Source organism: Pagrus pagrus (assembly GCF_965226575.1).
Source record: "Pagrus pagrus genome assembly, chromosome: 15".
NCBI lineage: Eukaryota > Metazoa > Chordata > Actinopteri > Spariformes > Sparidae > Pagrus > Pagrus pagrus.
The window spans coordinates 12420494-12438629 of NC_140199.1; the positions used below are offsets into that span (position 1 = coordinate 12420494).

The window sequence follows — 18136 nt, forward strand, 5'->3', positions numbered from 1 at the left end:
CTATACATATAGCAGAGGTAGCATTCATGTAGCCTATATACACACAACATGTATGGATACGACAGCATAATCAAAATAAAATACAAATCTAATGTTATATGAAAACACTAATCCAAGCGGGCCATCTGATTGTCGAAGAGTTTGCTATATGTCGCAGCAAGGGAAGGGAGCCAAAGAAGATCTATTGTCTTTTTTGTGTGCAGATGCTCAGGCCAAATTCCCAGGTGGTCAGTGATGCAGATATTATAAATGCCAAGTAGTTCCCAACTGTATTCAATGACTGAGTGAGAACCCATGATGAATGGAAAACCTCTCAAACACAGTTGGATGCAGTTAATTTGCAAATGTTAAATTAACAAACAAAGTTTTATGGTCAGAATCCAAGAAAAATCATCAAATGCTGCTGTCATCTTCTTCACTGGCTGAAAAGCCAAGCACAAATGTGCACTTTTTCTGTTCAGAGGCTTTTATTAATTCCTACAGATTATATAAAATGTGACAAGGGAGTGAGATCACCAGCATTTAAAGGTGAAATAATGAAAGTAATTAATCAGCAGGTTTGATGGCATGGGATTATTTAGTTCTTCTCTCGCCTTGTGCTATGGTTTTCCTATACAATATGATATTGGCTTCCAAAATTTGATGGCTTGTAAACCCTTAATTAATGTCTACCTTTAACCCCTCATCACAAGTTGGAGACAGAGAAATTAAATTATTTTCTTTTAACAGACTGTTTTTCCTTATGTTTTTAATCATCTTTTAACCCCTCTGAGTTATGCAGTTGGAGTTTTCCCAATTCTAACATTTGAAACCACTGTATTCATACTGGTGTAATGATTTTCCACACAGCCACATAAATCCCCACTGTCCGTCATGGCTGAGCTGCTTTTACCTTTTTCTTCACAGGATGTCTTTATATGCATGGTGATGAAGTACATTTTAAAATCTATTTTGATAAGGAGTAGTTTTACATACTAATCACTTTTAATGTAAACAGCGCTTATAAAGTGTGTTATGTTGCTCATTTTTGTAGATTACCTGTAATCTGTGTGACAAGAATGTTCAACCTTACCTATTACAAGTGAAACAGTTGATGAAGGTATCATGTTTTAGCCTTGATTAGGGTTAGGGCAAATCCTCTGAGAATCAATCACATTTCCAGCACGTTGATTGGTCGGCATGAGAGCAAATGCTGCCTGTTCCCGCCTCTACTGCTTTTCTATTGGATGAAGGAATGTTGAAAAACTTTTCTTGCAAGCCCATTGGCTGTGTGGCGTTGCCCTGTGACGACTTTCAGGAAGTGATTACGTTCATGTTTTGGTTTCTATTTCGCCCCGGGAATTTGAGGAGCGGTTTCCCAAGACGGCTTGACATTTCAGGAAAACGAAAGTATTAATAGCGACATCTTAGCGATACATTTTTATACGAAAAACTCAACTGACGACATACGACTTGGGTTCTCTTCGGAGGACGGTGTACACTTTAGCATGTGAGTCACATAATGGAGCTATTTCTCTTGCTAGTTAGTTTAGCTGCTAGTTTAGTGGTACTGTTGTTGTCCTTAATTCTTAACAGCCCGAATATCAGTTACCTGCAGTTTGTTTCAATTGTTTTACGTTCAACTGTACAGCTATTTCCGTTGCTATTGACGTATTTCATGTATCCGGCTATAACAAACAAGCTAGTTACTTGTATTCAAAGTTGCTAGCTGTAAACACCAGACGTTCACTTAATGCTGAAGAGAAACTCACTCAACTTTCAAATTAGTGTGTGGCTTTTAACAACAGTTTTGTAGTTGTTAAGATACTGTCCCTCACACTGGACAAGAATCTAACTAATACGCGTAATATACAAGGCTGTTAGGCATTACAGTAAGTACTGTGCTTTTGATAATTTTATGTCAGTTTCTTAAAGATGATATATTTTAAAATGGTGTTTGTGGACATTGTCCTTAAATTGTGCAACAGAGAAACTGCTTTTTTGATGTTATGACTAGTGTGTCCTTTCATTTTTGTTTTCGTGTAAAACTGAGTGAAAGAGTTTGCTGTTTGCTCACCTGCAATTAAATCATTATTGCCCTTACATTGTGTCTCAATAGCCTGCAATTTTGTTCGGACACTCGGGATCACAGCCATATCAGAAAATGTAATGTTAATCTGTTTCGCATGTTCACCTAGTATATCAAAATATTTTTAATTTTTTTGTTTTACACATATATTCTGAATCTCAGTTCTCATGGCGCCACCAAAAAAGAAGGCGTTACCCAAACCTCTTCCAGAGGGCTTCGTACTGGCTGACACTGAGAAGAAGAAATGGAAGCTGGGGAAAATAATCGGTCAAGGCGGCTTTGGACTGATCTATCTAGGTACACACCCACGCACACACACCCTGTACATTCACAATCTGTCACATACTGTATGTATGTATGTAACATGTGGCACTAACAGTATGTACATGCATGCATGCAGACTAGTAGAATAACTGCCTCTCTTACTCTGACAGATACTCACATAGTTTCTGGGAGAATCTGATTGATCTGTACGCCTTTTGAACTCCTCAGATTGCTGCAAGAATGTCAACTCTTCATCTTGTCATGTACTTTGTAACAGTTCCTTACCCTTTTAATCTATGAAGACCTCTCCAATCAGCTATAACTCACAACATGTGTAAATTCATTAGTGCTTAATGCAGCATTTTGAAATTTTCTTGCTTGGTTGAATTTGAAAAATCCAGAAGTCATGATCTAGTCTAAGACGTCACATAATGTATCACAACTCTATAGGCTGTATTTTTTTCTCATCTTTCCTCACTGTCTCCTGCTGTCCCAAAGCCTCCCGGGATGTGGACAGACCTGTTGCAGCAGACACTGGCTATGTCATTAAAGTGGTGAGTACATGTATGATGCACAGACAGCTGACATCCGTCTCAAGGGACACAATAATTAATGCTTGATGTAAAGTTAGTACACTGCAGATAGCAACTGTTATCGTGGTTACGGACAATAGCGCATTGGGTCTTTAATATTATGTCACCTTAAACAAAAAGCTGACCAGTTTCATACTTTGCATTCTAAACACAAAGATGTTTCGTTCAAACTAGAAATGTCTCTAACGTCTTAATTTTATTAGCCTCGGTAGATGACCACACAATCTTCTCTGCCAACTATTGCTAGCTAACAAACTGGCAATATCCAGCTATCTAGCTAAAGTTAGCAGGTCTACTAGCTTCCACATTTTTTAACTGCTTTTATCGGCCACGCAACGATTTTAATGTTGACTTTAATTTGATTTATGACATGATAAACTTTTTTTTTTTCATGCTGATGTTTCCAACAGTAGGCGCTTTGTCCTGTTTTCCATGCTAAATAAATATTGTTTGCTTAAGTTAAAATACCTTGCATGTAGCATGGTCACTGCTGGTTCATCTTCTTCTTTGGACATCTCGTTAAGTGCGGGCCAGGGTTATGCGGGGAAGATCCCCAAGCAAATGACCCACGACAGCAGACTCGATGGCGGTCGTCATTTCAGTATCATACACATGCAGCAGGTGGTGCTGCCCACCTACTCCGCACCTCAGGAAACTGATGGCAGCTCTTCTAAACTAACTTGAGTTTGCACCCTATTCTCTTTCTTCCTCACTGCCTTGAAAGTGTAAGCCATTTGGTTTCTGGGAATCTCCTCAAAATAACTTTCAACTTAGCCAAATTAAGCTAAATTCACACTGAGCAGTTTCTTCAAAATAAATTCCGACACACTTAGTTCTGTACAAAATCGGTTGATAATGGGCTGTTTCATGTTCTCTTTAATGGCTCAGTTGTCCCTGCTGCCATTGGCCTTTAAATTACTTAATGATATGATCTCTTGTATATATTGTTGTATTTTCTCTGTGTTTTTTTTTGTTGTTGCCTGATTGTATGGTGGTTACTGCTGACTGTACAACAAATTGCCCATTGGGGATAATAAAAATACCTTGAACTTTAAATCTTGAAATGAAAATGCCCTTTGTGAGAAACCAGTATTCCATCCAGGTATTTTGGGAGTTGCATTTCTCAACTCAAGTGCATTTAAATAAGTACTGTACTTAAGTACAAATTAAAAGTACTTGTGCTTTACTTGAGTGTTTCTATTTTCTGCCCCTCTATACTTCTACTGCTCTGCTTTACGCTCCAAAAGGTTTTGTTTGCATATTAAAATCACTCCAGTTTTCTTCTAGGGGAAGAATCCCCCTATCTTGCATATCTAGAGTTTTCAGGTGTGAATTAATATGCCTTTGTCTGTGCAGGAGTACCTGGAGAATGGCCCCCTGTTCTCGGAGCTCAAGTTCTATCAGAGGGCAGCCAAACCAGAGAGCAGTGAGTAGCGCTGCCCGTCCACCATCCCGGCAGGTCGCTGGAACACGAGTGTGTTTGACTGATGAAGTGGCCGCAGACACAGAGGCTTGCTGTCTGCCGCACAGTAATTAATAATAAGCCAAAGCAAACATGCACCTCAGTGGCAGTTAGCCCCCTCTCTGTGCTTGTCTGAGCTCTCCAACGCCTTCGTTTGGAGAGGAGCTAGAAAGAGGAAGCCACTCAGACGTAATGATGGCTGGGCCTCCGCTGAGCCCCTAACCACCTGCCAGCCTGGTTGAGCGCCAGTCAGGCCAGCCGCCATAGAGCCCTGAGCCAGGCCCACTGCTTTGTCTGGGGCCTGTGTGTGTGTTTGTAGTTGTGTATTTGTACCCTCAATACAGTAAGATTGATATTTGCTTGCATGCATTATTACACTTACGAGGACAAATTAGAGTCCTGGACAAAAACATTTTCTCCTGGAAAATAAGAGGTGTTAGCTCTGTTAGTGGGGGTGAGGTCAAGGTTATGGAATCATTAGACTCTCATCAAAACTTTTTGTAATCACTTCAGAATTGTTGTCAGTTCAGCTAAGTGGTCCAACACACCAGGCTTTCTGCTTTCTCAGTGTAGACATTGTTTTGGAGTTTTAATTGTGTTCTTGTTAGTTTAATTGAGTTGGTGGTTTGAATCTTGTCATTCGCTCTTTTCAGACACCCAGTGCAAGTACCCCAGGATTGTGAAAATAGAAGTGTGCATGCACAGACTGACATAATTGTTTCTCCTCTAATCTTGTTCCAGTTGAAAAATGGAGGAGAAGCAGGAAACTGGATTTCCTGGGCATCCCAACTTACTGGGGATTTGGGCTCGCTGAACATAATGACCTCAGGTAATGACGTAGCCAGCACATAGTGAAGAACATGTTGTCGGATCATTAGATAATGAACATAAACTGCTCAAAAAAGATTATGGAACACTTTAATCACACATCAGATCTTGATGAACGAAGTATTCAGGTTGAAAATCTTTAACGATGTACATTGTATAATTTGTTGAGGACAAAATTACATAATGGTCAATGCAAACCAAAATCATCAACCCACTGAGGGCTACCAGTTGTGACAAGGACATTAGCAGAACACAAAACTAGAAAACCCCAAAAGGGGGGTTGTCTTGCATTTGACTCTCCATTGCACCTGTTGTCACTTTCATTCGCACCAAAGCAGGTGAAACTGATTCACGGTCACTTCTGCTTCCCTAAATGGACGGACTGATATCACTTAATTGTAACTGACTAGGTGTTTCACTGTGACGATAAAGTGTTCCCATAATTTGAGCAGTGTATTACATGTCTGCTCCCTTTGTCAGTGTAAAAACATCAGCATTTTCTCTGCACTCTGCAGTATTGTGGAGTTGTTTCTAATATGTTGCACCTTATGATGGCATTAATATATAATTGGGAGGATATTGTTGTGACTGGAGCATTTTATTTCTTGTTTTTGTCTTGTTTTGTCATAGACAAAAGAAAAAGTCAGCAGGTGCAAATTATAAAAGCAGATTTAGTTCCTTAGACCCCATTTACACTTGGCATTAAAATGTGATTTGTGATCAGAATGTGATTGTATCAGCTAGACTCCATCTGGAGGTGACTAGCCTCGCATTGCTCCAGGTGTAAATGCAGTTTGTACATTGTGAGCACATTCTTCAGGCAGCCAGCTAATAATAAACACTATGGTAATAAATCTAAACAGTAGCTAAAATATGTTTCTGCAAACATTTTAGGAAAAAATGGTCAGTGAAAAGCACTGCCTTGTTTTCATAGAGGTTTTTTCAGCCTCCGTTTTCACAAAACAGACCAGTATTAATGTTTGTCATGTTGTAGGTCAGACAAACTGTGGGTCCTAATGTGAAATGTATGCATCTCGGAACGAATAGAAGTATTAAGTTTGCCTGTACTCTAAGAGTGTATATATAGGATTTAAACACAGGTTTCAAAGTTGCTTTCCAGCCACAGCTGGGTCAGTGGGCTAACTTTCAGGCTAGCTTTTACTGGCCCGACTTTGTGCAATTCTTTTGACCAGTGAGAAGTTAAACCAAAGAGCTATCTTATTTGTTCAGTCATTCTATTTCAGGTGACCTACTGTATATCATTGCCTTCGAAAGATGACTTTAAATTGGTTCAAACTCCAGCGTTTACTTTTTTTTGGCATGAAATTTGTTTCCCTTTCCAAGTTTCTCCTTTTGGGTTAACCTGTTTTTATTTATTATTTATTTAAATGTCAGGAATCAGAATCAGGAAAAAAGGTTTTGACCTCTAATCTTTTCCCTCTCAGGTATCGTTTCATGGCCATGGACCGACTGGGCAGTGACCTTCAGAAAATCTGCGAGCACAACGGAGGTCGACTGAAAAAGGCCACCGTGCTCCAGCTTGGTCAAGGACTGGTGAGATTACCTTATTGGAAAAAAGACAGACACTGGTTCTTTTATGTTCATTGATTGTTGTTTAAAGAAGCTGAATAGAGCTGGAGCTGGAGCAGCTTAGATAAAAACACAGAGTCAAAGGCCACTTTGACAGATAATGACCCCTCTTTACAATCAGAGCATGCCTATGACATTGTGCCTTCACCTCTATTTTATCACAGTCTGCTCATCATATTTGTCACTCTTGTTTCTGTGACGGTGCCAGGTCGATGTTCTGGAGTTTATTCATGAGAATGAGTATGTCCATGCAGACATTAAAGCTGCCAACCTCATGCTGGGTTACAAAGACCATGACAAGGTTAGTCAACTGTGGACATCCACTTATTATCCCACATGTGCGTAGAAGTCAGGCTGCTCTATTGTACAGACGTATGCACTTGACGTATATAATGCTATTAGGGGCTAAACTTCTGTTATATTATAACGCAACTGGTCGGTTATTATCCATCCATTTTAATGAGGATTATGAAGAAGAAGACAAGCCACTTTATTTGTTAAGTGTCTTTGTAATTTGTAATGTTTATGTATCCTGGTAGGTCTACCTAGCAGACTATGGGCTGTCCTACAGATACTGTCCTGATGGAAACCACAAAGAATTCAAGGAAAACCCCAAGAAGGGCCACAACGGAACCATCGAGTACACCAGCGTCGATGCCCACAAAGGAGTTGGTAAGCCCTCCAAATCTCGGCAAATGATTATTTCTAATGTACTGCCATTGTTTGGAAAGTGCTGCCTGTTGCGTATGTAAAACATGCAATGTCAATGCTTTGGTCACACCTTTTTTGCTTGTGGAATGCCAGCATGCCACAATAGCATGCTATCTATTATCACAAACTCGGGCACCGTTGATTGTTCAGTGTAAAATATAAAACAGAGGTGGCATAAAGAAGGGTCTTCGTTGCGGCGGTTTTGTGCAATCATTGCAGGCTTCAAACTGCTGATTTAACTACTAGTGGTTCTAGTTACTTGTGGGAAGAAGGACATTTATCCACAATTTTCAGTATTCGAGTATTTGTACAGTAGGCTCTGCCCTCGTTGCTTGAATTCTTTGTTTGTCAATACATGTAAAACAGTCTCTCCGCCCTGCCACCCTCTGCCTCCCCCGGCTGATATTGGGAACACATTAACTGGCAAATTGCCTACATGCTCCCTCTCTTCATTGACCATCGATTCTCTATCCGCAGCCCCTGCTGAATTCTCCGGTACCATCTCTGTTTAACAATTCCCTAATTAGCTGAAGTCATAACCTGCATCGTGTATTCATCCCCCATTAATTAAGGGCTTTGATGTTTGGTTAGAGCAAGGCCCCAGCCACTGATAACCTCTATGAGCCCCACACCAACCAACTCCACTACCCTCCGGTTCAATATTGTGAGTTAGCATGGCTCAGACTGCCTAATCGCTACGGTAGTGTTTCTATCAACTCGATCGATGAGTAAAAGAGAGGCAGAAAATGTCCTGTCAGCAATACCTATCAAATGGGAGTCATGTCGATTTTACAGTTATTGAAAGGGAAGGGAAAGAACAGGAGAGAGGTGGGCAGGAAAAATTGTGATGCACCGTTTTGCTATTAAAAGTAAAAGTAAGCATATATTTCCACCATCCGCTCTCTCCACTCTCTATTGGAGTTACAACAGTGTTGTAAGTCTGACAGAGGTAATGGTCGTTTAAACACAGATCCATGGCCTATATTACACTAGTAATTCAAAGACCTGAGGAAACTGCCACATGTGGGAAGAAAACATCTTTAACACCTGCTTAAAAACAGACAAGTGTTAAAGCATTTTTCACTGCGCATGGAGATCAGGACCGAGGACCAGACCCTTATCTGCCCTTCCCTGACCCGATGACACCAATCCCAGTAAAGATGTTGACAAGTTGCCATGGTGAGGTTTGGTGAACACAGCTGCCGACTGGCAGGCCTTTGAACCTGGAGCTAAACGGTGTAATTACCGACATTCAGTGGGCGTCCAGCGGACAGAGGACCGTCTTTAAACGACAAGACTGTGAAGCAGAAGGGTTAAGAGTGTGACACTGCAGCATGCTTTAGGGAATCTGAATAACAATAGGAGATAATTAACAACAACACCATCGCCGCCTCACCTCCCTGTCGAAAGCATGTAGAGAACATGAGTGTGGTGTGTTTGTATGTATTTATATCGGTGCTCTGTATTTACGTATTGTGCATGCCCAGCCTTCCTCTGAGAGCTGTTTAAGTGTGTGTGTATGTATGTGTGTGTGTGTGTGTGTGTGTGTGTACGTGTACGCACATGCATATCTCTCTGCACTATCCTGTGTCATTCCTCATATGAGGGCAAAACGCATTAAGTACAGAAGAGCAGACACACAAAACACTATTATGAGCTTCAATACCATGCCCAGAGCACGTACAGAGGGCAGCCATACTTAATGTAGTTGTTGATCTTTTTAATTGTTAATCTATTATGGTGCTCTGGGAGTTGCAACACTTTTTCCAGTGTTAGTATCACATTTATTTTTCATCTTTATTCTCCTTTAACAGGCTCTCAGTAGCAATGAAGTGTTGTGTAATTATTTAAAACAATAGTAAGCCACACTGTAATGCTGAGTAAGTGCGTACTTTACACCCACAAGGGCAAACAGACAGAACTCTTATTATTATTATCAGAGTTGTTGAGATGTAGTGCATCAGACAATAACAGTTTCATATTTTAAGATAACATATCTTGATGTCAGTCAAAACTTGTTTTACTATGCTCCCCTGAACACTGAACCAATAGTTCAGTCAAGTCAGTTTAACTTCTGGTGTTAATGTTGTTGCAACATAAAGCTCCCTCTATTGTTAGATTAATGTATTGCCATAAAGAGGGCATACTACCAATGGCCCACCTCCTGATCTTATCATTCTCATTGATCGTTATCATTTTTGATTTCCTCTCATCTTATGTACTCTTCTCACTTCCCTACATCTTGATATCCTGTACCTATATTAAAAAAATTGGATCACTTTTATTTCATGAACTACATATTTGTTAAGGTGTGATCAGATTACTGCCCATTGCCCAACCATTCAGTGTAATCTGGTCCCGTGTGGCAGTGACCATGCTCCCTCTTTAGACCAGCCTGTTGGCTGGGGAGGATCAATGCTGGCCGTGGCTCAGGGAGGAGATTTCTCCCCTCTGATGGAGCCAGTCGATAGGTAATTTCTCCAGAGATGTGTGGTGGCCGTTACAGTATTGAGTTGCTAAAACTCCCCGGGCTTGACCCCTCCGGATGGACTTGGTCGACAAGTATTGATAGACCTCACACAATAATGCAGACCCATGCAATCACACACGCTCTCAATAAGATGCAAACACACTTTTGCACTTAGCAAACACACTTCAAAGAAGGCTTAGTAGATGGGATATCAGAACGGTATTATATAAACTATTTTTCATGTCTTTAAATACTAAATCCCCTAATATTAAATTTTGTTGCTTGCCCTTCCTGATCAGATTCCTTAAGTACTGAAGGTCTTTTGGTTATGATGTTGTGAAAAGCTTTTTTACCTCCAGGAGACATTTAAAGCGCAGTTACACAGCTGTTTACAGTTCTTTTAAATAATTAAATACTGAGGTGTAAAGCATATTTTGAGCACATTAGTTCTTCACTGTGCCGTTAAACACTTTGTCCACAGCTGATCCTTCTGAATGGTGCCCTGCAGCAGTAATATCATTCTTTATAGATGAACGGAAAATAAATAATACATTTGTCACTTTACTTACATTCACTGCACATAGTGACAAAAACATCAGATACAACAGTGATACAACCCAAATTCTTTCAAATAGCAGATTTCAACAAGGCATAAAATAGTACTTCAGTGTTGTACACCTAGGACATTGTTGGACAGTTTTCTTTACACGTGTTGCCTCAATCGCATTTCCAATTTTTGCCCCTTGTTAAGAACTTCAGTGCTGTTATGAGAGGTGAAAAATATTTTCGGATAATTATGAGGCTGGTGGGGGAAATTAGACTAGCAGGCCGCTAGAGTCTAGCCAAGTTAGATACTGAGACATCAGACAACTGGTAGATTGTTCAATGCTTGCTGAAAAAGACCATAATACATTGAAATGACAGAGCTTACTGCTTATTAAAACAAGTTAGCATGCTGACACAATACATGTTTACTCATCTATACAGAATTAGATGCAAATTGTGTTGTTCTATTAATCTTTTAAGTGAAAACATAAAAATGGCTTGAGGTTGTTTCAATAAGTATCCTGCACAGACAGGAGTTTGAAAGAGGTCAATAGTGCAGTGTTTATCTCTCTAAATTGGTAGTGATTTGGCTTCAGACATTTCTATGTTGTACAAGCAAACAGTGCTACAAAGGGATATGTTTCACATCAAGTCCACATGTATCTGGTTTTTATAAAAAGAATAAAAAGAAAATTAAACAAGTGCACTCCCCGTACTATTCTGCAGTCATCGTATCCAGCCTTGACTGCTCTGGGCAAAGATCTATTGTTCAAAAATACTATACAGTGACTCTTTGTGGTACGAGTGAAACTACTACTGACTTTTATACTGCAGCTTTTTTATTTTCTTTTAGTCTTTGTTGAATTACTGTAGAGATCTGAATCGGATCTGAATATTAGATTTATTACTTATTCTGACCATCTTCATGTCTTGTGTCTCTATAGCTCCATCCAGACGTAGCGACCTCCAGATTTTGGGTTTCTGTCTTCTTCACTGGTTATGTGGGTCTCTGCCTTGGGATAGTGTTCTCAGTAACCCAGTTAAGGTCCAGGAGGCCAAGGTCAGGTAGGTAGTCACTTTAACTGTTTCCACAGCAGGGAGTTGACCCAGTGTTTGACAGGGAGAGTAGTTGGATGTGTCCTAACTTTGCCTTTTTGTTATAACTTATACATACATATAACTTAAAGCCTCCCAGTGCTATTTGGCAAAATCTTACTTGTTCTTAAAGGTTTATGGTAATGATCAGGACTGACCGGTGATCATCTGATTAAAATGCAATATTCAGCTGGGAAACATTGGGTCCTGACACTCAAGTGGATACCACTGGAAATGTACAACCCACACAAACACTGTTGCAGTTCTAAAAAACACGGCAACAGCGCTGCCCAACAGCTGTGGCCCCCCCAGCAGGACAATGCTCCTAGCCACACAGCAGAAAACTGCTGAACTCCATCTCTCATGATGTTTCTGTCCTCACTGTTTTATCTCCCTTTACTCCTCTATCAGACTGATGGATAATCTACCAGACTCAGTCCAGGATCTGTCAGTGAGCGGAGCCAGCACAGGTAAGCCAGGTCCGCAGGGCATCCTCAGGTTATAGGACAGGATCATTTACTCCTCAGGTTCAGCAAAGAAGTCGGAAAGGCCAGAGCAAGACTGATTCAGATACTGAGCTGACTTGCACAGGGTGTATGGGAAATAGCTGTTTTACACCACTATTCCTGTGTGCACTAGGCAAGGGGCTTACGCCGCAGTGGGCATTTATATATGGGTGCCCCCATGTCTCATGGTTGGCAGCAGTGAGTGGGTTGCCAGCTGTACTTTCCCCTTTAAACACAAAACTCCAGACGGTCAGAAGGGGCTACAACAGCCAAAGAGTGCAGTGTGCTTATTGGGTAAACTACAGGTCACATACTCTGTTATTACTAAGCACCGGAGGGGAAGCTGGAAAATGTGATGCAAAATCCACCTAATGGCACGAATTGTGTCATTCGGTGATATTGTGATCCATATCCACACATGAGACCCTCAATAGTCTGTTCCAAGAGTCTGTGGAAACAACGTTAAACAACAGTTCAGACTACGTGAAGATCAAATCCTTTATCTGCTGAAGCTTTCCACCCAGAATAAACCACTCCATCTCTCCCCAGTTGCCTGAAAGTCCTGAATAACTTTGTACCAATTAAACAGCTGTCCCATTGACACACCATTCAAAGTTTGTCGTGTTTTATCTCTCCTCTTTATAAGGAGAGGTCACACCTGTGTGAGGGCTTAGTGTGTGATGTATGGTTGGGACCGGGTGCTCCTTTGCTGACAAGCTGCCCGCCTCAGATAAGAGCCAGGGTATGCATCAACTATGTGTGTGTGTGTGTGTGTGTGTATGTGAGATACAAGTATACCGCAGTATGTGTCATACACGTCGTCTGGCCAGTGTGTGATGCATCACAGCTGACTGTGTATGACACTTCCACATACGCACACACACAATGCATGTCCATAGCTGTGCGCATGCCTAATCTACTCTCTGTGGGAAGATACATTGCCAGGCAGTGCATTATCTATACTGTGAGACCTTCAGGTTCATCCTGCCTTTGCTGCTGCATGACTCAAGTGAGAAATTCACACTGACGTTGCAGCATTGGTGAAGCTAGTGCCTGTCTAAAATAGGATGTCAATTGTAAAATCAAACCAATGTCTGATAACAGCTTGTGCAACAGATGACACAAGTTCTGATTGATCCAATTTTTTCTACAAGGTTCACAAACATGGTGACTTAAATCTTGACTTTGTTGTTTAACATTCACTCTGTTCCTTTCATCAGATGAGGTGGCCCAACTCCTCCTTTATGTGAAAACAATGGGCTACCAAGACAAACCAGACTACCAGTATCTCAAAGTGGTGTTGGCCAGCACTGTCAAAGGAAGACTTGACTTCTCTGCGCCTCAAGGACCTGCAGGGGCGTCAGCCACCAAAGTACAAGCTCCCCAAACAAAGGAGAAGGTGAGAACATGACAGGGCCAGGGGCTGAGTGTCTCAGATTTACTGTACTAAGCTGTCTCAATTTGAGACAACATTGAAAAATGAGACTGCATTGGTCACTGCTCAAAATGGTGTTGCCACTGACTTTTCCAAAAAAACACTTACAAATGGACTTCAGCACAGGCAGCAATGCAACCTAACAGCTAACGTTTGGAATCTCCCCTTTTGTGTCTTAGGCCGCCCACTTATTTACAGACAGGACGGGTTTAAGTCCAGTCAAAAGTCAAACAGGTGGCCTCGTCACTATCCTGCTGTGAGAATGTCTCGAGCATAAATATTCTGAATGTCTGTAACAGTGACAGAGGTGCATAGATTCAGTTTGAAGTCATCCAGTTTGTCCCTGATGCCCTGACCTGGTCCAACGAACAGTCACTTACTGCTCATCAGCTGTTGTAAATTCAAACAGATTGGCAGTGTGATATGAAAGTCACATTAACAGCACTGCGCTGTGTGCACGCCAGCCCCGACTGCAGATAGTCAGGAACCTGAAGAGATGGCTGCAAGTATACTGGTATAGGACTGGAGCTTCTCCAGCGGTTGGAATTTTTCTTCTCTGGGTTTCAGATAGGTGAACATCCACAGGGTGCTGCTTGGAAGTGTTCCAGTGGCTGTTTTTTCTGCATTGTGCATGTTTCCTTTGTTTGTCTCCATTTAGTGTTGGACTGTAACTTATACAATTCGTATTGATAGTATTTCTACCCTGTATTAATTTTCAAACTGATTACAGAGGCCTCACTTTAGACTTTAAAGTACGATAATCACAGTGTGGATTGTACAGTACATAGAGTAGTGGATAGGGCCAATGTGTTGATGGTAATATGTTTAAAGGTGCGTATGTGGCTACAGAAAGTCTGATCGCTTGTTAACAGTTTGACTAGATTTCTGCTTTACATCAAACTGGTTCAGTCAGTGTCGAATATTTGACATGAAAAAAAATTACATTCAGTGAACATCCAACAACTTGAGTGTTGGTCACAAAGATTCTTGTTCCCTGTGTTGAGTCTCTTAACCCCAGAGTGGAGAAACGTGAAGGGGAGGGTTAACCTGCCCCTGACCCCCCCACATGAGTATGTCAACCAGGGGTTGGCAGGTCTAAAGCTGGAGGAGGACTGTGATTCTCATCAAATTTACCAGAATCACTTCTTGACCCGTCGGGCCCTGCGAACGCCCTCTCAATGGTCCAATTTGAAGAAGTTGATGACACACACTTTCCAGAGCACAGGGTGTCTCCAATTATGCTCCTGATTTCCTCTCCTCTCCTTGTGTCATTTAATTTCCATGCTAAAGTGCTGGCCAGTTTGATAAACAGAAGTGGCCATTTACTGGCGGCTTAGTGAGGAGAGTAAATGTCGGCCGAGATAAAGGCCACTCAGTGGGCATGTTCTCTAAATCATTTGCCAGGAGTATGTATAAATATACGATTACTTTAAGGATGATTATTGTTACGTTGTGAGGTGAAATTGACTTAAAGTAGTCAAATATAGTTTAAAGACCTATGTTTTAGTGTCATCTGAATTGAGTTGTTACATATAAAAGCAGCTGTCACTTGTTTAATTTTATGGGGATATTTAAAACAGTAAGATACCAGCTCCTAATACAGCTGTACAACGACTTGCAAGTGAGATTTCTGTAGTTAATGGAGCATGAATGTTGAGAGAAAACTAAGCCCCGACTGCAGTAAGGACATGAAAACATGCAGTTGAAATCATCCAACTATTGTCTCAGCAGAAAGCAGGACGAGCCAGAGGGAAGCCCAAAGCCAAGGCTGTGCCCAAAGAGGAGGACGATGAACAAGAAAAGGAAATTAAGCCTAAACCAGTGGATGCTCGCTACATCAGAGGACCACCCATCCCTGAACCCCAGATACAGGTAAGGTCTGAAACAACACTATATTAAAGTGACTTCATTTCATTTGTGGTCGGTGTTGCTTTCAAATGACACAGATTTAGGAGTATTTGTCAAAAAATCTTAAGGTGCACTTCATCATACACATTTTGTGCCTTTTTCACATCAAACATTTACAGTGTGAAGAATGAATAGTGTTCATAGACTTTACTTAACAAGGAAAAGATCCTTGGTGAAGCTGGCATGTCTCTTTTTGGGACTTTCCTACATATGAAATAGGAATGCCACTCCCTGCAGTGAGTGAGGTACTGTTTTGAAAGGTGATGACTATGTTTGTTAGAGGTGGGTAAAAAAAAAAAAAAAATCGATTCACATTTGAGATTCTTATCTCCTAAATTCTTATCTTATCTTCATCATTTTCTAAATTTTAATTAATACTGTAACCTGATGTTGATGGAAAGAAAAAGGCAGAACTCAACAGCAAGGGCAGTGCAGCACCCGGATAATTTACAGCGTGCACACGCTAGAGTTATCTTGTAGTTCATCTTTAGAAAAGGCCCCGTTCGCAAGCATTTCTTGTACTTAATGACTCAATAATTACCTTTGAGAAACGAACGGGAGGTAGGTCACGTGTCTGTGAATCCTTTTTAAGACACCACCTGGAGACAACAGCAACATTCAGCAGCTTGTACAAACTCTGTGGCAAAGAATAAACTCTATGTTCTCAGTCTGTATTAAATCGAAGACCCTGCGCCAGCTCAGCGTTTTGTACAACAATGGCTCCCCCGGAGCTAACGGTGCAAGAGAGGCTGCTCTCCCCTGTTGGACTAACAACATTAATAACACGGAGGAACATACCCCCTTATCTTGTTATTCACATGCAGGCATAACTGTGGGATGCTGTCACATTCCTTCATTAATGAATGCCTTTAAAAATAAAATAAAAAAACGCTGGGGATTATATATTTCCAGTTGTATTTCAGTGGATGAAGGACACCATTGAATGGTTGCATTAGACAAAAGTTAGTGGACCCTCATCTAGTTATCAAATAGAGAAGTGATCGCGAATCAAGAATCTTTCTGAATTATAAATAATTTCCAAATCGGACACCCAAGAATTGGAATCGAATCGAATCGAATCGAATCGTGACATTGGCAAAGTTTCACACCCCTTGTGTTGCTAACATTTTACATCGACCCACCTTGAGGTTCGATGTGTTTTAATATCATAGAGTTGCACTTGAAACCAAATAACCCTGTCAAACATCTTGATAAATCAATAATGAACTGCACATTTTTGTTGATTGCTCCTAGAAGGAAAGAGTTTCGCCTGCTGCCAGAAGATCACTGAGGCCGAGGCCTGGGCATGTAAATTATGAAGATGTCAGTGAAGATGAGGATGAAGAAGAGAAGGTGGAGTGCAGGTCCAGACCCATTCCTGCATGCAATTTGAGAGGCCCTCCAATAGGCCCCAGACCAGAACAGGTGTGAGGCAAAGAGACTAGAGCTGCCAGGCTCCTTATGTTTGATTGTGTTTTAATTAATTTTTTAAATTTGCATTAATCCTCGTTGTTTGGTTTGAATCTGTTTTACAAAATGACTCCGGCACAAGTATTTCTTGTAAGCCTTTATAAAGATGTTTGAAAATGCTCAGACTTCTTGTTGTGACTCAAGCTCTCAAGGAAGTTACAAAGAAACACACAAGCATATAGTTGGCAAACAAGACTTTATTTTAAGTTATTTACATCGTACAGTAGAATTGTTATGTTATTGTCAGTGCTTAAAGTGCTACCACTTGAATTACCCTCTTCAACAGAGACAATCACTATGGAGCGGCAGGAAAACAGACGACCTCATCGTGACCTCCAAAAGACGGGAAGGACGACAGAGCAAACATACACAGACTAACAACACACACATGGAGTACGGGGATAGATGGGATGATAGGCTGCTCCGCCACAGAGTAGGATACAGCCGTCAACAGTGCCCTGACAATGACCTCTGGGATGTAAACAGAGGTCCTCAACAGAAAGCTGGTCCCACACAGGGGAATGGACTCTTTTCCTGGTTTGTCACTGCAGGCTTCTTCCTTTTCTTTGGTGCTGTTCTCGGAGTTGCATTTAAAGGTCCCATATTATAGAGAATTTCATTTACACGTCTTTATGCACGCAATTCATATTCAGAAACTGTGCCTTCCAATCAGCTGTCAGGATTTGTACGGTTGTCACAACTATACAGTCATAGACCATATTCACACGGCAACCATTTTCCTCTGACATCACGCTCAAGCTCAAATGTCGTCCAGTTGTTTAAGGTAATAGGAAATCCTGACAAATTATTGATTGATTGATTGATCAGCAACTGAAATAAACAATGGATGGAAATCCAGAGGGACTTTGGTTTATATGTCCAGGGTAAATCAACATACTTGATAACCCATTTGCTTCCGTTACACAACAACTAACCTGAGCATTCAACCAAGCTAATGGGTTATCAAATGTTTTTTTTTTACCTTGAAATATGGCCTGATATCCCTCCAGATTTTCACATTTCTCATTCTTGCAGTGGCTGAATCAGAAAGTGGTAAAATATCAAAATTTCAGATTCTCCATATTTACAAGATGTGTAACGTGTAATGCAGCAGCAGCGTAACATTATCCCAGCATGGTCTATGCCCCCTGCATGGCCAGCAGAGCTCATGCAGAAACAGGATGATCAGA

General features: G+C 41.0%; 1 protein-coding gene across 4 annotated transcripts; it reads left to right on the forward strand.

Moving 5' to 3' along the window:
- Nucleotides 1-1288: 1288 nt before the first annotated feature.
- vrk2 (VRK serine/threonine kinase 2) lies at nt 1289-18124 on the forward strand. 4 transcript variants are annotated; one of them, XM_084375650.1, is made up of 14 exons: nt 1289-1489; nt 2231-2365; nt 2831-2886; nt 4282-4351; nt 5129-5216; nt 6661-6769; nt 7014-7106; nt 7345-7477; nt 11477-11597; nt 12039-12097; nt 13354-13532; nt 15297-15440; nt 16731-16901; nt 17233-18124. In XM_084375650.1, the coding sequence occupies exons 2-14, from the start codon at nt 2236-2238 to the stop codon at nt 17554-17556; spliced, it is 1677 nt and encodes a 558-aa protein (XP_084231776.1). In that variant the 5' UTR covers nt 1289-1489; nt 2231-2235; the 3' UTR covers nt 17557-18124. The 4 variants fall into 4 exon arrangements, with proteins under 4 accessions (XP_084231776.1, XP_084231778.1, XP_084231777.1 ...); XM_084375652.1 differs by having other exon boundaries at nt 16734-16901; XM_084375651.1 differs by having other exon boundaries at nt 15300-15440.
- The last annotated feature ends 12 nt before the right edge of the window (nt 18125-18136 follow it).

Coding starts and splice junctions, on each gene's coding strand:
- vrk2 (XM_084375650.1), top strand. CDS start 2,236: ATGGCGCCACCAAAAAAGAAGGCGTTACCCAAACCTCTTCCAGAGGGC. Junction 7,107..7,344: donor GTTACAAAGACCATGACAAG/GTTAGTCAACTG, acceptor GTATCCTGGTAG/GTCTACCTAGCAGACTATGG. Junction 13,533..15,296: donor CTCCCCAAACAAAGGAGAAG/GTGAGAACATGA, acceptor CTATTGTCTCAG/CAGAAAGCAGGACGAGCCAG.